Raw genomic sequence first — 25,299 nt, 5'->3', positions numbered from 1 at the left:
ATCGACATAAATGTTGTTTGATTGTTTTGTGAAAAGTTTTTATTTAACAACGTGCTTTTCTTATAAATATTTTTAAAATTTTAGTTTTAAGCAGTTAATTCTTATTTTAACTTCAACACTCTCAAAGCATAATTACTGTTAGATTTAATTCTTGTGTAAAAGTTTTGACCATATTTAATGTGTTTTAAAATTTGATGTTCTTTATATATTTGTTAGTGTTTGCAATTGTTCTGTAATACAACATGTTCATTCATTGTCATGCCTAGTTTTATATATAGTAGCCCTAAGTATTGTTAAGTATTAGCATTCAGGTATAAGTTATGTATAAATTTAATTATGGTTTTTAGTGTAGTTGTACACTACATAAGGTTGCCACTTTACCTGGAAACATGGAATTTGACAATTTAGACAAAAAAATTGGAATTTAGAAAATCCTGTAAAAACCGTTAGCTTTGAAAATAAAACCTAGATTTTTTTAAATTTGAGTTATAGTTAACTTTTACAAACAGATAAAATTAAAATATTTATAGTTTTCATGACTTATAACAGGGTTGCCACTTTACCTGTAAAAAACCTAGAATTTGACAATTTAGGCAAAAACTAAACCAGAAAAACCTGGAATTTTTACTAATAATGTCAGTAGTAAAATTTTGATTTAACTCAAAAAATCTATCGTTTAGATATAAATTTTGTCATCATTTACAACTCTTTAAACACATTTATAGCAGCTTTTCAGTGTCATTTCATTTTTTTTTACTATAAAACACAGTTTTTTACCTTAAACTTAGCTTTAAACTAAAATAGACCCTAAAATTTGTAGCTTTAAAATCCTGTTACATTTTGAAAAAACGAATGGCAGTCCTGTTATAAATCTGTAGCTTTAGCTAACTTTGTTGTTTTGGAAACAATAATATTTTATCATCTACTTTATATTGATATTGTTAGTGAGTGGAAGTCGTTAGTTAGTAAAATTAAAGTATCTGAAATAACGCGTGATAACGTGCTAGCGGGAACACATTAGTTTAAACTACCTCTAATGTTATTGAATTTAATCTGAAAATATGCAGTTATGTTAACACATCAAAAATGGAATCTTGAAGTACGAGTGATAACTGTATACAATGCAATTTATTTTGCTCCACACCCCCTATGACTCATTATGTCATGCCACTTGTGTAAACCCAGAAAATATTCATTAAAAATAAGTATAGAAAATCAAAATTTAACTCAAAAACATTTATATTGTTTTCAAAATCAAACATTTAACGTAGTCAATATTAACAAGAAGTTATGCAAACTTTTGTGACATAAAATTGTATGATTTTGAAGAAAGCTTCCATTAGAATCAATTTTGCAATGCAGTTTTTTGACAATTTAAAGCTTTAACGCGCTAAATGTTACAATTTGGATGTATTTAATTCGTTTAATTCATACGACACTAAAAATGATAAAGAGTACATATATGTCAAAGTTATCTCTCAGGAGTGCATAACTAAGTATAAATGAATACTAAAAGCTAAGAAAGCAGAGTCTTTTCAAGCTGAAATAAAAGCAACTTTTTTCGCACAAAAGTATTTGCAGAATCATACCAAGGTACGTCCCTGATTGGTAATATTTTACTTTACAAACTTAAGGTGACTTTTAGCTATTTGTATTAAACTAACACAACGGCTTTTAAACCACCATCTTAGAATAATTTAGTACTGGTTTCAACATAATAAAATAAATTGCAATACTTACAGTAACTCTTAAGTAACTTATACCTATTCGACAGCAGTTTTTTAATTAGATAATAACCTACTACTAAAAATTATCAAAAAAAGATGTGCTTTAAAAAACCTAGAATAAATTAAACCTGGAAGAAAGCTTGAAAACCTGGAAAAAAACATTAGACTCTGACTACATTAGAACCCTACAAAAATGTAAAATCACAAAAAATTAAAAATTCCTTAAAAGTGCCCAAAAACCCTGAATAAATTAACAATATTGCTCTAAATCTAGGATATTCTGTCTCAATAAGCTTTTCATATTACAGTTTAACTGAAGAGCGCAAACGAGAAATTTATAAGCTGTAAACTGTGAGTGAGCGCAAGCTTCTAGAAAAGTTAAAACCCTATAAAACTCTACTAATCTTATAAATTTTCCCAAACCTTTTTTTCAAATGGCCCCCTTTAAAAAAAATAAAAAAGCCATGGCTCCTTCCAACAAGACTACTCAATGATCACCTAAGACCTTTTTATTTTTGCTCTTCATCTGCAACTGAAGAATATCAACTTTAAGTTTCAAATTATGACCTCATGACCCTGTTGCTCCTTTACTGCTCGTGGCTCCCTTAGAATCTGTCACTTCGCCAACTTTGAAAACCCTATTATATTAAAAATATGCATTTTGTTGATAGACTTATAGACTCTTTATGGGATGTGAAATTGATAAAACTTCTTATTATTTAATATTTAACTACTTGTATTTTACAACAGTAGTTTTTTTGTAATTTTTTGTTTGGTGACTGCTAGTGCTTTACGATATTATTTAATAAATTATTTTAATACTAACATGTTTTTAATACTTGCTAATTACCATTTAAAATTATCATTCTAGTTTATTAAAAAATGTTGAGGTTTTTTTTTAAGTTTTTAAAATTTTTCTCGATAAAACTTGTTGATATTTGTAAGTTTTTCATTCAAATTTTATAAAAGAAGTTACTGAACCCTTTTAAGTTGCTTTGAATTTGTTATATTTCTTAGATTATTTTGGTTCTTACGTATACTTGAATATATAACTTAAAAACTTTTCTAAGTGTTTTATTTACAGTCTTCAAACCTTTATTCGTTAAGCATTTATAAAAGTATTTTTTAAGACTGTACTTATATACATTTTTGACTTTAATAAAACTTAGTAATTTACAACGGTCCATAGAAAAAAGTTAAAATTTAAGTCTGTTTAAATACTGATTTTATATTTGATCTAAAACTATTTACAACTTCTGTTAAATAATTTCAGGTTTGTAAGTAAGTAAGATAAGCAGTATGAAAATTTTCTATTTGATTCTGGTAGCTTTGTTTTTTGCCCACTGCAGAGCTGATGGCGCTGGACTGGTAGTAGTATCACCAAGTGAATATTACGCAAATCAACCAGACTCCTCTTTTTTTCATGAATTCGACGAGGCTGTTTTCAAGGATTACTACAAGAGCATTGAAGATTTCACTTACAATTTCTACCAGGGCGGTCTGAACAAGATTTCCAAGTTCGCCCAGGGTGTTAAAAGTTTCAGCGTGAACTTTTACGAAGTAGTTGTGCCCGGCTACTTTAAAAATGTTCAAGAAACAACTGAAAATTGTGCTTTAGCCCTTCACAGCAGCGCTATTGAAGCTTTTGAGGAATCTAAAGAGCGTGCTTTTGCAGTTGCTCAATACACCAACGAAGCATTTCATAACCATTTTGAAGAGGTGAAACATATTTCTTATGAAGCCTACGAGAGCGCCAAGGCGTACTTCAACACTTTTTATCAAAACAACAATGCTGAAGTTTTAAAGTCTTATGTGATCTCCGGGCTCTCCTACGTCGTGATGGAAAGAATCATACAAATGGGAAATACCAACTGAACATTCAGTTCATCTGTTGATTGTAAACATAGAGAAAATAAACAATTTATAAAACTGTTCCGTGTTGTTTTGTTTACACTCACTAACTGTTGATTTTTCAATAAACTAGCGGAACTATAAACTTAGTTGTGAGATTTTTTTTTTCAATAGCTATTAATAAATAACTAAACGGTTTTAATAAATAGCCATTAAATTAATATTAAAAAATTAAATCGTTAAAATATGTTGAAAATAAGAATTAGTACGAGCCATGGGTTTTCCCTTCTCTTATTACTCTAATACGATTACAAATAACTTTATTTTGTTGAAATGTAGCTATAAATAAGATTTAATTTTATTAGAACAATGTTTCATTCAAAAAAAATTAGATCATCAGTTACTGTTAAAATCTTAAAATTGGTATGGTACAAATATATAAGGACATTAGGCTTAACTTGGTGTAAAACTGTCCATAAGGAATAAGAAAAAGATAATAATTTGAAAACGAAAATACCTAGTAACTTAGCGAAAAATTCTAAACTCAATTTAAATGTTAAAATGATTTTATTTTAAGTTTAGCAAACTGTAGCTACCAAAGTTAACAAAATTTTTTCAAATTTTAGGCAAAAATCAACAAATTAAGAAAATATATATTCATAAAACTCACATTGTGAGAAAGTTATGATGTTTGTTTTACGAAAATCGCCTCTAAAAATTGACACACATAAAAGTTACAGAAATCACCATGCACATCAGGATTTCCCAAACTTTTTTCATAAGGCTTCCTTTTGAAAGTAAATAACGAGAAATAAATAATAAGGTAAACAAAAATAAATAATAAGAAGTAAAATACTTTTTCCCCTCCGGCAAGAACATGAAAATGTCTTTGGAGCAAAAATAAAACGTTATTAGACGCAAAGTTTTTTAGTTTTGCTTCAATGTTTACTTAAAACAATTAAGTACAATATAACAAACGTTATACTATACAAAGTAAACCTATATTTTTGTATAAACCAATAAGTTACTTAATAAGATGAAAAATTACAGCTTTTAGTTTTTAAACCAGTACTAAAGGATGCAAAACCTTATTAATTGGTATAGAAATTTGTTTTTGATCAAAGTTGTTAAAAATGGAAGAAAATATATGTAACGATTTTTAAACTTTTAGTTTTTTGCGTCTCATAGATTTCGCACCTAACGTTTACGTAAAAGATAAAATGTTGTTTGATTTAAACTCAAATTATGGTGATTTGCATCAAACATGATTTATATGAAAAGGATTTGAAACAAACGGTCTGGTTTCATTAGCAAGACTGTAATTTAATATAATATCGAAATTAATCTTAAACCTACAACTAGGTTGTAAAAACAAATATTTAAAAACTGCCTAGTTTGTTTTATTTATAATATTTTTCAACTTTCATGTTTTACTCAATTTTCTAAGTAAATTGATTCAATATTTTTAACAAGTTAAGAATGATTTAAGATATTAGTTTACTTTTTTACTTTAGTTTATAAACCTTAAGACCTTTTTAATTGAACTAACTACTGTTAAAGGTTTTGAAATACAAATGTACTAAATAAAAAAATTAAGGATTATTCAAGTCAAATATGATTTGTCTACAAAAGATGTTATTGGACAAGCATAACTTCTTGATAGGCCGAATTTGGGATTTAGCCGACCTAAGTATTTCTGAGCTTTGTCTTTTCGTTTGTAACTATCAATGTTAAGCGAATATAATCGAAAATGTACCATTAAAACAAAAGCTAATTTAGTTGCTAAAACAATATTCAAAGTTCTTAAGTTTGTTGGCTAACTTTTTTTTTGCCTAAGTAGTAAATTGCTATATTGAATTAGGAAAGTATACAAATGTATTATTCTAGAAGTTTATAAAACGGAGTGTTAATTATTGTTAAGAGTATTTCGCATTGACTTTTAGTCTTTAACTATTAAGCTAACTGACTAAGTTTTATTTACCAAGTTGTTATAAAATAGTAGCTTGATTATTTAGCTTTTTATGTTCAAGAACTGTGTTGCTTCAAACTGACTTATAAATCTATTTACAAAATTTTAATCCATAGTTTATCCAAAACGACCTCGTTTTATAAAAAAAAATTTTGTGACTTATATTTAAAAACTCTAACAAGTGAAAACCTTTAAAAAATACTAAGCCTATAAATAAAATTAATAATTTTAATTAAAATTTTACCATGATATTTAAAAATGATTATATATTGTTAAACATACTTAGTACAGTGTAAAAGTGATTGGTAAAGTTTTAAAATTGAAAACAATTTACTTCGCTAAAACGTTAATATTTAATTACATTTTATTCAGATTACATTAGTAAGTTAATGATTGTAATGTTAGTTTGATACTCACAACAAATAACTTTTTAGTTTATAGTATACGAATTCATAGCAACACTTAATATTAAAAATAGGTAAAAGAAAGACCTTACAAATAACATGATTAAGAATGACTAGGTAACACTTTCAAACCTAAAACTTATACTGTCTACGGCATGTGTGTTTATTAAAAACAAGATTGTTTCAAGTGACAGATTAAAAAAAGCTACTTTTATTGATTAGATATAGCTCATATTATTTTATACTTAATAAAGTATTCAGCAAGTAGCGTTTACTTTTGTATAGTAATACAACTTTAGTACTTTTCATCTAATCATTCTTGTAGTTTAAACTGGTTAACATAAACTAATTAAAAATGAAAATGATTTGTTTTTAATACAACTTAAAGTAAACAAAATGACTCAAAAGTAAGTAACTTTATTGTGAAAACAAAAGCAGTCACGAGACATTTAATCCTTTCAAAAAGTATAAAAGAAGTTTACTAATATTTGTTAACAAAAGCTAGTTTATATAGCAGCAAGTTGCAGCAAAACGCAAGAATCTCTCAAAAAGAAAAATGGCTGGCAAAAAAGGCTACTTGGACGTGTGGGCCCAAAACCTGAAGTCGGCCCTGGTCACCGTGGAAACGGTGTCTCGAACCAACCCACTGGTTGCCATAGACACCGAGTTCCCCGGGGACCCGTTGGGGAGCGACGAGTGCTGGATGATCCCTGGGAGGAGGCAGGGGGCGTATGACGTCATGCGCAATAACGTCAACGCGACTAAAATGGTCACCTTGGGGTTAAGCTTCAGCGATCACCATGGCAACAAGGGAAAGCTGCACACGTTCCACTTCAACATGAAGTGGGATTTGGACGCTGAGACGCACAGCGCGAGCTCGTTGGAGTTTCTTAGGGGTCACGGGGTCGATTTTGAAAGGTTGAAAGTTCACGGGTGCGACCAGAAGCAGGTTGCGGAAGGTTTGAGGTGCATCATGTCCGATAAAAGCAGGAAATGGATCAGCTTCCAGGGGTGAGTTTTTATCTGTAAACACAAATGTAGTTTAGTTTGAGTTTTTATTGTGCAATTGAAATTAAACGATCAACAAAGCGTTTGTTTTAAATTACAACTTTTAGCTGATTAAATAAACAACAAAAACTTCGGTATTATAACTAAACTACTTTTTATAACTTAAATTTTTAATAGTATATTAAAAAACAAGCTATTTATATATTTTTTTAATTAAAGAATTAAGGACAAGGCGTACCTGATAAAAGCGCTGACGGGCAGAAATCTCCCTGAAAAGGTCGATGACTTCCTGATTCAGGTGGAAACCTACTTTCCTGACTTCCTCGACCTCAAATACCTCGTCACGCACCATTGCCTTCTCACCAACGTCAGACAGTTCGGGTTGACAAAGTTGATGGGAATTTTCGACCTGAAAGTTTCCGCTGACGCGCACAACTCGGGTGCTGACGCGGAAATGACGTCATCATTGTACTTCTTTCTCTGCAGGCGGCTCGGGGACGTTGAGTTTTTCGGCAAACGACTGTGGAGTCTGACTTGACTTGTTTAATAAAATTTTTTAAAGTTTTCATTGTATTTTTTGTATAATAAAATTAGTAGAGTACTGGTAAAGCATGTAAAAGTTTGTTAACAAGATAGAACTAGCTTAAGTTCAACTTAAACTTTGGACTTTATTAACATTTAAAATAAATAACACGTTAACAAAATGTTAAGGTATCAAAAAGCTAATAATGTTCAGTTTAACATATTTAAAAAAAGTTGTTACTAAAATATTTTGCTAACAGTCAGTAGTTCTATTTTTCAATTTAGTGCTTATAAACATGTAAAGAAAATTCAGCTAAAAACTAAATATTAGTTAATTTTTTCACGAAATTGTATAAATACAAAATTTGTGCATGTAAGACTTAAGAACGTACAACAGCGACTAATAAATTTCAGTAGTCTCGGCTGTAATTGTTTTTACTTTAAACTTTTATATTTCTAAAAATTATCAATATCAGGCTTAATATTGGCGAAACTCATTTTAACTTTTAAACAAAAGTTTAGCACTGGCTTATATTTTACAGCTTCTCTGTAACAGCCATCGTGAGTACCGCAGCTAATTGTTCAAAAATATTGGAATCTTTGTACTTCATCAAAGATTAGTAAGCAGACTTTATAGATAGTAGTTAAATTATAATTATTTAGACTGTTTTTCTTTTTGAAAGTTTAACTTCTTTAGTTTTATTTGAAACTTTTATACCATTATAAAAAACACTAAAAATAAATTACTTATTGACTTTTTTTGTTATTACTAAAATATACAAAGTTTCAATGGTCATTTAAAAGTTTATCGCTAATCTTTTAGAAGCTTGATGAACTTTTTGACATTTATCAAATAATAGTTTTAATAACTGACTAAAGGTTTTTATATAATAGTTTTAAGTATAGACTACACCTTTAAAGCTTAAATACTTCCTGTTTAAGTAATTTTTAAAAATTAATAAAATACATGTTTCTGAAGTTTTTATTTTATTTACGAGTTACCAACAAAATTAAATATCAACTTTAACATAAAAACATAAAAACATATTATACATTTTTTTTGTAAATTAAATTGGTTGTCAGCTTGTAAAGTTAGGTTTTTTGAAAAAAGTAAACAAGCCAAATTACATTTAAAGTTATAAGAACTACGTTTAAAAATTCTTGCACCTAAAATTCTAAAGTAACCAATATGTAACTGTATGATAACAGATAAACAAAATAATTGATTTTTTCAAAACTAATTCACTTCTCTTCTTGAGGCTGACTAGTTGTCTTATATCTTCTTAGATACCTTCTGATTGCTCGTCGTTCGTTCTCAAACTTTTTCTAAAATTTAGCATTATTAATAAAATTTTCATGTTGTACTTTTTAATTTAACTTGATTACGTTTTGTTACATTTTTGTTTTCAGTTAGTCGAATTCTGTTGGCTTGCAAGCTTGTAATACATGCCGAATAAGCGCTACTTACTAAACGTAACAAAACTAAACGTGCTTTTGAGCATTTTTTAGCTTATGCAGTTATTGGCTCAACTTACAACCAGTGGAGATAGGTGGTATTTTTTCTGATTGTTGCGAAAAATTTTCAAATATTTAAAGAAACCCTTGGCTTAATACTTTTTAAAACTAATTGAGTGAGATAAAAGTATCGCATTTATTGTTTGTAAACAAAAGTTTATCTTAATTTAATATTTTAAGCAGTTTTATAATACTGAAATAATTTTTTTGACTGTGTAAGTGGATCATCCACTCAAGTACAAGCAGTGTTTGGCTCATTTGGCAACTTTAAAATATCTGCTTAATCTTGATGAAACGACGTTCTTAAGAGGTAATTAAAACGACTCACTTTTATGAATCGTTGACTGAGTCCCGTCTTAGACACCAGTTCGCCCAGGGTTGTTGGAGTTAAGTATTGGTTCTTCTGGAATTCTTCTTCGATGATGGCCTTTTGCCTCCACGAAAGTGTTCTCCGAATGCTTTTTGTTGTTGTCAGCTTCTCCGCTGAAATTTCAGATAAAAAATGTCAAGCTAAGAAGAAAGCTAATTGAACTAAGATGTTTTTTGAAAAATTTTAAATTTGATCAAAGTGGTCACATACTAACAGAAATCTCTTGAATTTTTGAAGTTTTCTGGCTTTTCTTTCATTAGCTGACTTGCTGTTCTTCTCTCATTAGCTGTTTATTTTGTATTAGAATGTTGATAATAAGGTAAACATCGAGAAAACATTTCAGTAGTGCTAACTTGAGGTTGTTTGTTAAATTTATTTAAACAAGTAAAATTTTCTCAAAGTTCCATTTCACAGTTTCTTAAGACAAAAACAAGATTTCAAAATTGTTCTTAATCAAGTGGTGTTATAATACTTTTAAATAAATTTCAAACTAAAATTAATTTAATTTTTGCCTAATTAAAAGTTACTTTTTTAAGAAAATCAATTTTTTGAATTAATTTTTTTTTAATACTTAAAAACATTACTTCAGTGTTTAAAAAATAAAATTACGTTGAAAAGTTTTCCTACAAGAACTTGAATGATTCTCTTCCCAATTTTCAATAGTATTTTCAAATTCATGTTTTTTTAGCTGTTGTGTTAGTTTCATTCTCTTATTAATTTCGGCTGTTATTTTTAAAGCTAGATTTGTTTTCAGTAGTAAAGTTTTATGAAACTTGAGTACTTTTTAATTTTACTTTTAACAAAAGTATAGTTTGTAAAACTTGTTTTTTAGTGACCAGCCATGACAGAACTCTTGTTTGAGACAAACAAGTTTTTATGACAATCCTAATATGTTTGACGAGATTTTAAATTACGCAAATCATAAATCTTACTTGATGCATTAGTAAATTGATTGTTGAGATTTAGAATTTGAGAAGCTTTATTAAGCTTGTTTTAAAAACTCAATGTTAACTGTCATACAAATTTTGTTTTAAAACCTTAAACAAGCAAACTGAAATTTGTGCCTTATTTTATATATAAGGTAATGTTAGTTTACTTAACATTGTATTTTTTGCTTAGTTTTTTTTTAATATTTTTCAATCTTACTAAAGTTACAAAACAAATAATGTAGTAATTTTGTTTTTCTTTATCGTTTGTTTCAAATGTTGAAGTTTTAAACTTTAAATAAAAAAGAAATTATTCTAGCTCGTAAAAAAATGTGATGTACGAATCAATTACTGTTCTTTTGTACAGCAAGTCTTTAGAACAAAGTTTGCTTTTGTCGTTCAACAAAAAACTTACACTCATAAAAAATTAATAAAATAATAAACAAATGTCTATTGAAAAAACAACGGTATGCTTGCAATTTCTAAAAAGTCAATATATATACTTTACTAATGTAGTTTTGTCTTAAGATCATATTTGTTTTATTCTTTTACAAATTCTGACAGGCATAACTTAATTATTTATATCACTACTGTTCAAGTGAATTCAAATAAAAATGTTTAGACAAAAAAATGTTTTAAAAGAAATACTTTATACCTTGATGGTTTCCTTCAAGTTGAGATGGCTGTCTCGGTGTTTCACAGTTAGTTAGAATTCTGTTCAGTAAGTTCAATGAATCAACTATACTCGGATTGGGCATATGAGCTGATTTAGAAAATAAAATTAATTTAAGTATATAAATTACAAAAATGTTTTATGATATTAAAATAAAAACAGTATGACAGATTTTATATTATGTTGAACTCATTTTTGTAAAATTGAAGATTATTCAAAGTTTAAACATAGTTTTTTAAAGTTCTAAAGAATATTTTTTAATGGTAAATAAAAGCTTATGTTAGTTTTTTTGAATGAAATTAAGAATGAGTGTTGGTTTTTATTTTTTGTTCGTTTAGCTAAATCACATAAATAAAGTAAATAAAAAGTACATAGTTACATACCTTTCTCGAAAAGGAACAAAATTTTAAAATATTAAAAAATTGTTTAGCTTATTCTAGAATCTAATGCTTTTTTTTGCTCAAATTTGTGATAACTTTATTCTAAAAAGCGTTTAAAAACTTACAACTTTTAGCTACTAATATATTTGAAACACTTAAATTACTAATATACTCTAATTTTATATTAAATAAAACGTGCTTCATACCATAAATGTCTTTTTGCTACAATTTATAAGCGAAGTAAATATATTTTATACAGTAGAAAGGTTAAAAGTCAAGCTTTTTTCTTCTAGAGGTTCTAAAACTTGTATGTTTTAACTTGTATGTTTATAACGATCTAAAAGTAAGAAACCGTAGTATTTACAACCACTACAACTTTAAAAATTAAAACTAAGACAATTACATTTCATACCTTTAATTTCGACCAGTTTCAATAAAGTTCACGAAAACATTTTTAAGTTTATATTAAGTAAATGTAATTATACCTGTGAAATGTTGATTTGAAGCAGCATTTGTTTGAGTTGAATCTAACTTTGACTCTTCCATCAAAGATCCAATTCCATGAGCTGAGTTTAAAAACTTTAAGTATGATAAGAACAGTTTCATGTTAAGTCTATTACATATTGATAGTTGTACTTAGTCTGTTTACAAATATTTACATTTTGGTTGGGTTCAGCACATGACATTGAAAAACAATGTTTAAACTTTATTTTCAAAAAAGTAATGTGCTTGTAAACTTTAAATAGTCGGTAATTTTAATATCGAAATGTAACATTTGTTTATCTTAACGTTTTAAAACTCTAAATAGCAAAATAATTTATTTTAAAATTGTAGCAAGGAATTATATAAAGTAATTTTATTTGAATGACAGTCCTACCTATTTTATATGCTTAAATAGGTTCTTAGAAAAATATTTTTATAGAGAAAGATTATTGCAAAAAATTATTAGTACCTTGGTAGTTTTTGTCCAAATTAGAATTAGGATTGTTCGATTCGTCAAGTTTTACTATAATTGGAGGCTTCAGCATTGGGTCTGCTAATCATTAACTCATTATAGAAACAAAAAAAAAATCGTTTTTAAGTTTTAAAAAATCTCTTACTTGTTAAAAGTAAAAGTCTAGGAATCAATTTTTTACTTGTTCCTGTATACTTGTCTGTTAATCTAAAGTAGAAATGTTCTAATATAGTTTTACAGATTTTTTGTTGCTTATTACTAAGAGTGTGTGTGTATATCCATTTAAGTGTTTAACTAAATTAAAGTTAGGTGCTTTTTTTATTCATGTGAATAACTTAAATTTAATATATAAATAAATTCAAACGAAAACTTAAGTAAACAATAGGTACGAAATTAGATGCCTTGTTTAAAAAAATAGCAAAAATATAAAAGCACAAAACGTTGTAGTTTGTTCTAACATGACATTTGCTGAACTTTATGTAAATTTTAAACTTAATAAGTTTTTTATTGCTTCAGCTTTTAATTAACTTATTATTTTTTTAACTTATATTGTTTAAGCAATAAAAAACTTATTAAGTTAAAAATTAAAGCTTTCAATTGATAAGCATTTTAAAAACAAGCTGTTAAAGTGCTACACACTTATTCTGCTAACAAAACCGAATGTATTTTTTTTAAAGCAAAGCGGTTATAGATCAAGCTTTCTTTAATTAAGAAGTTCAAAAAATCGTACAAAATGCAGTAAAATTTAAAGGCTAGACTCATGGCTACCTTAAATAAAGAACTCATTGAACTTACAAACATTTTGTAATAATAAACTTATTTGTACTCCTTTTTTAAGTAGATATCTTTAGTTTTTAATATTTAAACCTATGTTACTTTCAAATTCTATAGCTACAAAAGCTCAAATCATTGCAACTACACCTCAGTATTGTAATGTAAGTAAATATAACTGTACCTGTATAGTGTTGACTTGTTTGAGTTGGATCAAATTTTGACTCTTCTACTACAGAACTCATTGCATGACCTGAATTTTTTAAACAAAACATGATGACAACAATTTTACTTTTGTTTAATTATTGACCAAACTGGTAATATTGTTTCAAAACTACACCTTAACTCAGGCGTCGGCAGCCTTTTGTAACTCGCGGGACAATTTTCTCAGAGAAAATTGCTCGCGGGCCGCACTTTTTAGAAAAAAGTCATCGAAGGCCGTAGTTATTTAAAATCAAGTATAGTAATTAGTAGAAAAATACTATTTTAATCCGAAAATATATCAAAATAAGCAGTAATATAGCACCTTTAAAGTGTATTTATTAAACTAAGAACCTAATTGTAAGTTTTTTATTGCAAAACCGTTTACTTTTAAGTTTTCAAAAAAGTATTTTTTTCGCTAAAATGAGCTCGCGGGCCGCAGATTTTGGCTATTAGGGCCGCATTTGGCCCGCGGGCCGCAGTTTGCCGACCCCTGCCTTAACTTATAATGAAACATTTCAATGATAAAAATCTACGATTTAAAATATTAAATATTAAAGTAGTTTTGCATTTTGTACTTAAATTGCAATTAAGAACTAAAATAAAGTACAGAAAACAAGTTTTTTTTTTGCTTTTTATGATATTTGAAATAGTCTTTTTTAATGTTTTTATAAACCGAATATTTTTTGAAGCCTATGAATTGTATCCCTGGTTAGATTAAAACAAACTAAATTGACTCACTTGTGTTATTGAACGGCAAACACCCGAAGTTCGGAGGATAGATTGGTTGAGGCTTTACAATCGCTGTTTTAAAATAAAGCTGATTAAATCAAAGTAAAATAATAAAACAGTAAAAAACTTAATTTAAAATTTTAGTTTACGATAACAGTATACTTATTATCGGAAAGTTAGTGTTGTAAATTTTTTAAAACTTAAGATATAAACTACTAGTTGATACGTACTGTGAATAATGTTGTATAAAACAAACAAGTTCAAATATAAATTTTTTTAATTAGGTTTTGTAAAAGCATAACACAACAAATTACTTTGACTGCTTAACGGGTTGATCAAATTAGGTTGTTGGTTCGCGTAGATGCTTGAGTATGATGCGTGTTGTTGAAGGTTGCTTAGATACGCATTTGGTCCATTTCGCAGGTGAAAATGAACGCTTCTAGGTTGCAAAACATTATCTGTTTTTGAAAACAAAACATTTATCAAAAAAATAAATTTGTCATCAGAGTTTGAAATTTTTTTTTGTTTCATTGTCAAAATTAAATTTTAATTGCACTGTTTGTTTGTATGAAATGATTAAACTTACAATTCATAATGTGTTTGTTAGCGTCAAGCAAACCGATATTCATACTTTTTACGTAAAAATTTCTATAATTTTTTTTTTGCTAGCTTCTAAATCAAAAGAAAATATTTTATAGAAAGCTTGTATAAGTATATAACTACATAAAAATTTACTTTTAAATATTGTTTTTTCTAACTTAGATAACAACAGTATTTTTATTTAAGTAAAAATATATTTACAACAATAACTTTTTGTTTCCATTTTTGTTTACAACAATAACTTTTGTTTTCCAAAATACATACTATTTGTATGTAGTATTAGTACATACAATTGCAGACTAGAGCTGTAGTACTAAACTAATTACTTGTAATATGAAAAGCTTAAGGAATAAAACAAACTTAAATAAAACTAAAGGTCGTTTAAAGTAATAAATAAAACATAATTTTAGTATAGAGAAAAGAACTTCTTGTATTCAAATAACTGAAAAAATAAGCATACAAAGTTTTTCGGCTTTAAACTTATACGATAGTAAAAAATAATATCTATGTATTTTGAACTCTATTCTGTAGACTACATTACATTTGTAAAAAATAATAAATAAACTAGTAAAGCTATAACTTAAATCTATAAACAATTACTTTTTACAAAATAAATTCAAACTAAACAGCATTTTTTAAACTTAAACACTAATTCAAACACACAAAGAGCTTATATATTATATCGTAGTTCGTTGATAAGATTAAATAAAACTACCCCTGTGCTTTCTAACAAGCAATTTAGTGTATATTTCAGACGTTTAGAAACTTGAAAAGATTTATACAAAGTTCAACTACTTGTATACCTACTCTCATTCAAATGAAAATTGTTTCGATAACCACAAGTTTTTATACAGCGACTCTCTGTAATTTGAACTGCACGAAGTTCAAAAAACGGAAAACCGCTAAATTTAAAGTAGTCTCAAATTACTGTTCACTAAAGTGCTAGCCAGATAGGTAATTGAATTTCTAGATTTTTTCATTTATTTTTAGCATTGTTCAAGTAAGTTAAGAGGCTTCCTGTTTTAAATTACTTCATACCTCGTCAACTAGCTTTCACACGGTATAAACAATTAACTCTTTTTGTTAAAAAATTCTAACTATTAACGAAATTAAGAGCAAATTCAAGCACAACTAATATTTTCGCTAAAGTAACGTTCATATATTGTTTACAACACGTTTTTAGTACTGAAAACTTCATCTAAATATTTTAATAAATTATAATTTTTGACAGTAATTAAGAGTTGCATACATACATACTTTTAATATAAGAAATGCTTAAAAAACAAGTTTTGAATATTCAAAAAATGTTTTTTGATTCGTACTTGATACATTGTTTATAACTTCAATTCGATCGGTTTTGCATTAGAAAAATAAGAGCTTTGTATAATTTTTGTATTTAGGTCAGTTATATGTTTAATGTATTAATGCTATTAAGAAAATAAAACAGTTCAAACAAATAAATTAAAATCCGCTGTAAAAAGATTCTATATACAATTTTTTTTTTATTCTTAAAGTTTCTACAAGCTATTTTGTATTTTCTGTAATAATTAAAAAAATACATACTAAGCGTCGATAAACGATGTTCCTTTAGAATTGTAAAATCAGTGACTGTATCTTTCGAGTGAGAATGAACAAAAACTAATGAAAATGAGTAGTTGTATAAACTATAATCATTCAACTACTTTGTTATACTTTTGTCAGACGCTTGAAGTAAGTTAACGTTAATAAAATTTCAACAAGCCTATTTATTTTACTGTTTTAGTTTGTTTTAAACTTAAGTTTGTACTGCGACTAGTTATTTTTACTGAAAACATTTCAGTTGTTTTACTTTTGAAATATGAAATATTTTCAGCAATATATATCGATTAGATTATACAGTTATTACGTTTAAATATTTTGTATAGCGAATCTTTTTTAAATAACTGCATTATATAACCATTTAATTATACACAAACAAAAATTAGAGTTGGTACAAAATTTTATCAATAAAAAAAAATAAAATACGGCACAGCTACTATAAGTTAAAACCTCTGTTAGTATAATCTCTATTTGACAGAACTTTCACTACTGGTTAAGGTTTTTTTAATAGCAGGCAAAAATGAAGTTTGTATTAGTAGCGGTTCTATAAATTCTACTATTGGCTAGACGGTTGAAGGTTTAAGAATCTAAAACATAGAATTTTCAACAGCTAGTTTAAAAACTTTATTCATGGTAGTCAGGCTTGTTAACATCGAAATCAATACATACGTCTAATGCAACAACCTAAAACCGTTAGTTTTTAAAGTAAGAGTTTATTTTAACGAGGTTTTCTTATTTTTGAATCTGTTTATAACTAAGCTCAAGTTATTTTTATAACTAAAATATGTCACTACTTTCATTAACTAAATTTTACCTGATTTACGATTCTAGTTTTTAAATTAAGTTTGTAGTTCTTTAACTATTTGAGTTAAATTTAATTAGTTAAAGCTTAAACTTAAGTTTAGTCTACTACTATGTTTCTTGTTTATTAAGTAATTTTTGCTTTAAGTGTTTTTTGTGCATACCACAGTAAGTTAAATTGTAAAAAAAATAAAACTCAAAATTTATTTTCGAAATTATTTTTGCATTAGTGGCCTTTTACACTTTTAATCTAGGACTTTGTTCAAGTTTTTTGCTTTACTATTCAATTTTGTTACTTTTTAATAAATAAAATATTAATTTACGTTCAGCAACTATGTTTAAACCAATAAACAGAAGTTTATAGCATAATAGAATAAAATTGACTCTTAATGGACAACTAACTATTTACTTACATTGTTACTTGTAAGTTTTAATAAGCATTTTTAATTAAAAACCTATTGTGACTTATTGTTAAATACATTTAAATCAACTAAATACTCTAAATATTTATAATTCTTCATAACTGCTATTCAATTAGTTTATTAGATTTCGTGAAGCTTTTATTTATAGCATCATTTAAGTTAAGCAAAAAGCTTCCTGTTTAAATTATTTTCGTATGTCTCGACTAATTTTCTAAAGCTGTACTTCAAACCCTTTAATAAAACCCATAAAGTTGAACGTTTAAATTTGAACACAAAGATATCTGTAAAAAAAACTTATTTCAGATTAATCTAAATACCTTTATAATCTTATTTTTTTAAGAATTTTTTTAAAACATACTTCAATCAAATAGGTAACAAAAATCTCAAGTATAAATGATAGAAAATAAAAGCAATAAAAATGTAATACTGCGAATTTTACATAGTCTTATATCGTGAAAAAACATAACTTTGCTTAAGACTTCATGTCAATTTCTTTTTGAAAAAATAAAATGTATTATTTATTATATTAAAGTTATTTTAACGTGCATAATTTTCTAACATTAATTTATAGTAAGTAAAAACTAGTAAAAACGATCACACTTGAGTATTGGTGCGTAAGTTTCAACATTGATGATGACGATGCAGATGAAACTTGAAGTTGTGAAAGAAATCATAAAACAGCTTCCAGGGTGATCTAAAAGTTGTGTGTTTGTTTTAGTTTGACTTATATTGTTGCTTAACACATTTCTTTACTTAGATAATTGTTGGTTATTCCAACTTTTATTTTATTTTAGCTATTTCTTGTGCTTAAAAACAAAATTTAGTAAGTTTGCCAGTAAAAGTTTCTTTTATGTACGAAAAAGAACAAATTTATTTAGTAGTTTGTAGTATATAAGCAAGTTTAAGCTTCTTAAAGCTGGTTTCTTTAAATTTTAATTTTTAAGTTGTTTAAACTTATATATAAAGTTTTCATACTAACGCTTTAATTTAGTTTACTTATTTTACTAATTACTACAGTTGTTTTTAGATAAAGTATTAAAACTAAGTAATTAAACTAAGAGTTAAACTAATTAGACTTTTAAAGATAAATAATAGCTTTTAATTTGTAACTTCTCTCACTTTACTTTGTTTCACTTGTTTATTTGTTTTTATTTTTGCGTTTTTCAGAGCTTTTTACTCATATTGTTATAGGAAAAAATTTGTTAAACTAATACGTTACTTTCAGCAGCTTTGAAAACAACTTTTTAAAAGTTTAATTATATACATTATATTTACCTTTTGTTTAAAGTATTTCGTTTTTATAGAAGTTCATCATAGTTTTGGTTGGTAAGATAAATATATATAAACAATCTAAGTAGTAGTAGAAGTTGTAACAAATATTTCTAAAACATTTGCTAGTAAAATTTTAAAAAGTTCAAGCTTTATCTTAAATCTTACATATCTTACGTTCTTTTTAAATTTCCTGATTTAATTATTGATTATTCTTGCTATTGTTACTTATCATTCAGTTAAAAGCATAGTTGTTTTATCAGATTTATTTAGTTCATTGAATAAAAAGGAACAATCGATGGAGTTGAAGGAGGCACCAATTTATCAGGCCAGTGTTGAAGAAATGCAAGACTTCAACCACTTGTATGGCAACATGCTAAGACAGGGTTATCACAAGGTAGTGATAAGTGTTCATAATTTTCTATTAGACAAAAGTTAATTTTCTTAACTCAGTACCCATTTAAAATTTTCAAATAATAAAAATAAAGTTTACTTTTGTTTTTTTAAATTTAAAGTTTAGGCTTATGACAGACTTTAAAGCTTACTTGCATACATTAAAGTGTCTAATTTAAACGTAAATAAAAAAAAGTAACTTAAAATGATTGAAACTTTTAGAAGGGGATCGTCGCCATAGAAACTCCCGCGCAGTGGAGAGCCAAGTTCGAACAGCACGCGGCGAGCAAACTGAAGGACAGGAAGTGCGAAGTGAGGACGGAGAAGCTGGTGATGACGAGGAACGACGGGTGCTACCTGCGGGAGTACGTCGGCGAGGAACCGACCAAGACCGTCAAGTTTGCGGCCTTCAAGCGGAGCAACGAGCGCAAAACGAAGCGGTTCGAGTCCGGGCGCGCCATGGACCGCAGCGTGTTCGGAGCGGACTGCCTCGCGCCCGTCGAGTACGCGTACAACAACGAGGGCAGCCTCTTCCTGCCCAAGTTCGACGAGAGCAACGTGCACAGGCTGGACACGCTGCTGCAGCTGCAGACGTACGCGTACGGGGACTTCGTGAAGTACGGGGGGTTCACCAGGAGGCAGGTGCCGGGAATCACCAGCTCGATGCTGTACGTCGGCGCCTACGGATCGACGTTCCCGTGGCACACGGAGGACGCCGACCTGCCGTCGGCGAACTACATGCACCGGGGAGACGCCAAGATATGGTTCAGCATTCCGGCAAGTTAGTAACACTCTTGCGATAAATTTGTCATTTTGTGTTTCGAGAAAAAATACTTTGTATTATAAAAGTCTGATAGGTGACTAATACTTTATGCTTGTCAAAGCTTTTGACTTTTTGTTTACTTCTACAAACAATAAAACTAAACATTTTTAAACAACAGGCAATGCCGACAAGTTTGACAAATTACTCGCCGAGAAATATCCCGACGAGTACAGAAGGTGTTCTAACTTTGTTAGACACCGGACGATTCACGTCGACCCCGAGCTCGTCGCCAAAAGCGGCATCGAAGTCTACCGAGCGGAACAAAGGGAAGGTTACTTGATGGTAACCTTCCCAAGAGCCTACCATTGCGGATACAACAGCGGGCTGAACGTGGCGGAAGCGGCCAACTTCGCCCACCCGTCGTGGGTGGAGTACGGCGTCAAGCACAGAAGGTGCGATTGTGAGGAGAAGCACTTGTTTGACTACAACGTGGACGTTGAGCTTCTCAGGAGGTTTGTCGTTTGTAGGTTTCTTTGATAACAATTTCAAGTCAGTGCTACCAAGTGTTTAATAGTTTCATGTTTTTAACAACATTTTTACAACTATTTATGAAGGTTTAGACCATTTTTTGTTTAATTTTAAAAAGCTGTGATTATTAAACGGAAACAAATAGTTTTTTTTTAAATACAGAGTTTACAACGACCCAAAGTACGACGATCCAAACTTTTCCATCGACTACGACCAAGTCTACAGCACCTTCGACACCACACACTGGATAGAGAAAGCGAAAAAAATCCTGCTGAACGACAAAAACGACGTGAGGAGGTTTGTATGAGTACTTGCCTAGCTGTAATTCTTGATTTATGCTAACAGTTAAACTCATTATGTTTCGTTTTATTTCAGATTTGATTGTTCTTGTAGTTTACTCATAAAACAAAGTTAAGCATGAAAGATATTAATGATTTTTTTTGCAATTTTTTGTGGTTTATTCAATATTAAAAGCTGACAAAGAAAACTATTTATTTTTGATGAAATCTTTTTTTTTCTCAAATAGAATAATATTTGTTCAAGGTTCGTGAACGCGCGTCACTACATGGACGAACGCCCCACCGTCATGTTCAAGTGGCTGGGGCGCAACGAGACCACCCTCGATCCGGACATAGCCGACTGCGATTGGAGGCAAAAGTCCTCCTGGCAAGTGTACTTGGATCGCATGCTGGAAGATGGGGGCAGCGATGAGGAGGATGAGAAAGAGGGATCGGAGGTGAGCGAGCAGGAAGGTGGTGCGAGCATCAATGAAGCTAATTTTTAGTTTTGTTTTGTGTCTTACTTTGGTGTAATAATGAAGTTAAGATTCACTGGTATAAATTGTAATGAAATAAAAGTTTAATTTTTGATGCGAGGTTTTTGTTGTAGTTTTGAAGCAAGTTTAACAATTTCATAATTTTATCTACAACTTTTAGCTTTACTATTTTTTACCTGCCTGAGTTTTTTTTCATTATTTTAATTATGATAGTTTAGTAGTTTTGAACTTCAGTTGTATTCAGGATTTATAGCAGAAATGTGATTTGAGAAGAATAATTACAAAATATCAACTAAACTTTTTTTATGTAACGATAATTTAAAAAAGAAGGTGTAGTAACAGGTCTAACCCGGTCTAAGCTTGCATAACAATCAAGTTTAAAATATTTCTTTTTATTTTAAAATTATTGTTTAATAATTGTAAAAAACTGGTTAAAATAATAACAAAATAAATCTTTGTTCATATTATTCGATTTATTCTCAAAAGGTTTTTTCTACCCCTACCTATAATATTCAACCCAAATAACTCTTAAACAAGTTTTATTTCTGCTATTCAAAAGATAAGCTTATCTTAATTAACCTAGAGCATTGTGTTAGAAACATATATTGACGCTTTTTAACCCTTCATCTGTGAAATAACTCATAATAGTTATTTATTTGAATGATCCTTATCATATATTAGCACAGATGTCCCACAATTCTCTCTGAATCTCTGATATTTTTTATGTTAAATCACCTTTGCAAAACTACAAAAGACGTTTTACTATAAAATAAACTACAAGAATTGATATGGCAAATTTTTTTGAAGACTTTAAAAGCTATTTGTATAATCGTAGTAATGTTCTAAGTACTGCTTAAAAAAAAAAAAAAGAAATAATCAACATTACAGTAATTTTTATTACCAATAAACAGTTAAAAACCTGACTAAAAAAATATAGCTAAAACTTTTAAAATCATTTATTATAAAATGTTAATAGTTTTACTTAAATAATGCATCGCGGACCAAAGACCGCAGTTGTACGACTTATTTTAACAGATGACAAATATCGATCATATCTTAAGGCTTAAAACGACGATGCTCTTTTGCGCTATAAAATGTTCAAATAGCCCGAAACGCTTAATTTAATCTAATAAAAATGCTGTTAACACTCGCTTGAGTTTGAAGAGTCCACTCATAATATAAAATGTTAAAATTAAAAGCTTAATGAAAATTATCTTCTTTTTTTTATAAAAAAGTTTGATAATTTAAATTTGACCTAAAAATTTATTCACTTGCAAACGTTTTATTAACATAGAACATTACCTCAGAATTAAAAACATATTGATAAAAAAGCAAAATTATTTTAACTGCTAATTAGCTATGAAGTTTTAAGGTCTAAGAAAAGAAGAAGGTACTGAAAACAAAATATATTAATAAGTTTGTTTTAAGTTCTCTACTTAAATTTGAGTATGTTTAGCTTTACAAAAGCAAAAGGTTTTTTTTTAATTTTGTTCTTCAAGCCAAATGTGCTTTGTTTTATAATTATTTATGTAAAATTAAACTAACTTATGATAAAAATGTAACTGATTAAGAATTTGGGTCACTTATGATAATTAACTTATATGGTTATAGTGTGTTTTACACCAACACTACCAACCATAATAAATAAATAATAACATTAACATAACATTCAAGTTACAATGATAATAAATACTTAAGGCTAATATATATGCTACTTATAAAAACTAGGCATAACAAATGAGTGTATATATTTTATATTAAAGAATCATTGCAAACACTAATGAATATAAAGAACCATGTAAAATATAAAAAGCTCTATGCTTTAGAAATTAATTTATATGGTATTAAAACCTTTGAAAACAATTTAAATCTAATATAACTTACTTTGAGATTGTTTAAATTAAAATGAGAATTAGCTGCTTTGAATTAAAATTAGAAAAATTATTAATAAAACATTCTTAAACTAGAAAATTTAATTGAAACAATCAAACAATATAAATTTATGTTCTTGAATTGCATTTTTACTGCAGCAAGCCGTGACTAGAATTATTGTGCAATATAGTATTTATATATGGCTAAAGTATGTGAGTGCAAAATTGCATCAGTAAAACACATAACCTTGCTAGCTTTCTCTTAAACGCTTGGATGAACAAGAGTTTCTCAATTTTTTTTATTAAATCAAAAAGTTGTCAAATGTAATTTGATATAACGTTACAAAAAAAGTAACTTAAAAAAAATAAATCTAACGAGAAAAACTGTTCATAAAAAATGTAATAATTTAAAAAAGTACCTATCCTAAAATGTCTAGTAGCATTACTTACTCTAAATTAAAATTTATATGAAAAACTTCAATAGAAAACAATACCTATAACAGTTAGACCTTTTCAAACCACCGAAAAACTTGCCTAACAAGCTAAAAATTATCTAAAACATCAATAAATTAACATCAGTTTTGGATAGAAAAACCGCTAAAAGTACAACTTAAAATACTATATAATTAAAGAAAGCATTTTAAGAATATTTTGCCTAGCAATTAGTAGTTGTGCCATGTACTAATTTGGCCACCAAGCTATTCTGGGGAAATCCTCTGTTGGTTGTTGTGTGCAGAAACACCCATTTGATGAAAACTATTACATTTAAAAATGCTTAATAAATTCATCATTATGTTTCTAGAATTTCCTTGCAAGCCTGTGATATTTGTTATTTATTATATCCTGTTCACTTCTCAAATGTAACTTATGGCAATGTAAGTTATGTTTATAAAAAAGATATAAATAATCTCACCATTAGGTCTTGTTGGTATAGGTTGTCTTATTTGATGTCCTGAATTGAATCCGTTAGCTGTAACCTTATTCATAGTCCGTTTTGAAGCTGTTAAAAACTTTATTGGTTCCATACTATGACTGAACAATAAAAAGTTAGCATTATGTCATTGAAACAAAAGAAAACTTTAAAAAATACCCTTTTCAATTAAAAGTAAAAACAAAATCAAGTTTTCAAGCTGTTATAATCCTTCAATTATAAAGGCAAACCATTCTTTCAAAAATGAACTTCTTAATTTATTTTGGTTTAAATGACTGACAACACTCATTAAAAAAATATTGATAATACTAAATTAAAGTATAAATAAAAAATGAATATTATTAAACCTGATCTGTGACGTTGATCGATCATGGGCTGTACAATTCTTCTGCGAGCATTTACAAACCTGTAAAAAGATGCATAAAAGTTTATAGCTGAATAACACGTTTTGTGTAAGCTACATACTGAGATAAAAAATGTATCATCTCAGAGTTATAAATATGAATATAAAAATGATTGAGTATTTTTTAGCCTTTTACGATTAAGAGTAAACAGAACAGCCGTCTGGAAGTTGCATTTAACACAATAAGACTTTTTTTTGAGTAAAACTAAGTTTATGATGCCATGTTCAGATTTTATGACTTCAATGGTAGATATTTAAAAGCTCAAGCGCAATAATATTTTCACTTTTAGTTTTAAGTTTTTAAAAAGTATTGTTTTAGTGTTAAACAAAATAGTTAGTGCAAACATTTTTTTCACTGCAGTTGAAAAAAATCGTTTCCACGCAACCAATGTTAACAGTATTAATACAACTAACCAGCTTGTGACTTGCTTGTATGTGAGCCCAGTTTGACTTGCTAACATTTTCTTGTTTGCTTCTGATGGGTATGGATGCTAAGTTAATAAATAAGTTTTTTTTTTTTGTAAATCATACTCAGCTTATACTTTGACTTATATATGCTTTTCTGTTTTTTTCTTAAACCATTTTGTTATTCAGGCACGTAAAATTAGGTAATAAGTAGAAATCAAAGATTAAAATATTAATTTTTTTTTACTGATTAAAAACAAATCTATAACAAAAAGCAATAACTTAATTCAAATTAGAAAAAAGTACACTTATCTGAATCTATGTACATACTTATGTTTTTTTATATCTTAGTAGTACGGTTGTTGATGATAAAAATAACTTATAAAAATATCTTAAACAACCGAGGAATTATAGAAAGCTCTTACTAAACTACTTTAATTAAGTTAAAAGACAATAAATTTGAACTTCAAATCTTATTAAAGATTTAACTGTTTGAAATATTGTTCAAAAAAACTTTAAAATTTTAAGATTGCCTTTACCTTTAAAAAAAACTTTC

The 25,299-nt window shown here is 28.0% G+C and overlaps 2 protein-coding genes across 2 annotated transcripts; both read left to right on the top strand.

Moving 5' to 3' along the window:
* Nucleotides 1-6,507: 6,507 nt before the first annotated feature.
* LOC145839748 (uncharacterized) lies at nucleotides 6,508-7,497 on the top strand. Its single transcript, XM_082947242.1, has 2 exons — nucleotides 6,508-6,962; nucleotides 7,179-7,497. The coding sequence occupies exons 1-2, from the start codon at nucleotides 6,508-6,510 to the stop codon at nucleotides 7,495-7,497; spliced, it is 774 nt and encodes a 257-aa protein (XP_082803368.1).
* An 11,475-nt stretch (nucleotides 7,498-18,972) lies between these two features.
* On the top strand, nucleotides 18,973-21,142 carry LOC145839732 (putative lysine-specific demethylase 4F). The gene is made up of 5 exons (XM_082947241.1): nucleotides 18,973-19,071; nucleotides 19,290-19,848; nucleotides 20,009-20,342; nucleotides 20,521-20,655; nucleotides 20,902-21,142. The coding sequence occupies exons 1-5, from the start codon at nucleotides 18,973-18,975 to the stop codon at nucleotides 21,140-21,142; spliced, it is 1,368 nt and encodes a 455-aa protein (XP_082803367.1).
* The last annotated feature ends 4,157 nt before the right edge of the window (nucleotides 21,143-25,299 follow it).

The sequence above is a fragment of the Thalia democratica genome, chromosome 1, assembly GCF_965202585.1.
Source record: "Thalia democratica chromosome 1, ktThaDemo2.hap1.1, whole genome shotgun sequence".
NCBI classification, from domain to species: Eukaryota; Metazoa; Chordata; class Thaliacea; order Salpida; family Salpidae; genus Thalia; species Thalia democratica.
Note: the sequence above shows the minus strand (reverse complement) of the source record. Positions and strands in the feature narration are given on the sequence as shown.

Coding starts and splice junctions, on each gene's coding strand:
- LOC145839748 (XM_082947242.1), top strand. CDS start 6,508: ATGGCTGGCAAAAAAGGCTACTTGGACGTGTGGGCCCAAAACCTGAAG. Junction 6,963..7,178: donor AAATGGATCAGCTTCCAGGG/GTGAGTTTTTAT, acceptor TTTTAATTAAAG/AATTAAGGACAAGGCGTACC.
- LOC145839732 (XM_082947241.1), top strand. CDS start 18,973: ATGGAGTTGAAGGAGGCACCAATTTATCAGGCCAGTGTTGAAGAAATG. Junction 19,072..19,289: donor TAAGACAGGGTTATCACAAG/GTAGTGATAAGT, acceptor TGAAACTTTTAG/AAGGGGATCGTCGCCATAGA. Junction 19,849..20,008: donor ATGGTTCAGCATTCCGGCAA/GTTAGTAACACT, acceptor TTTAAACAACAG/GCAATGCCGACAAGTTTGAC.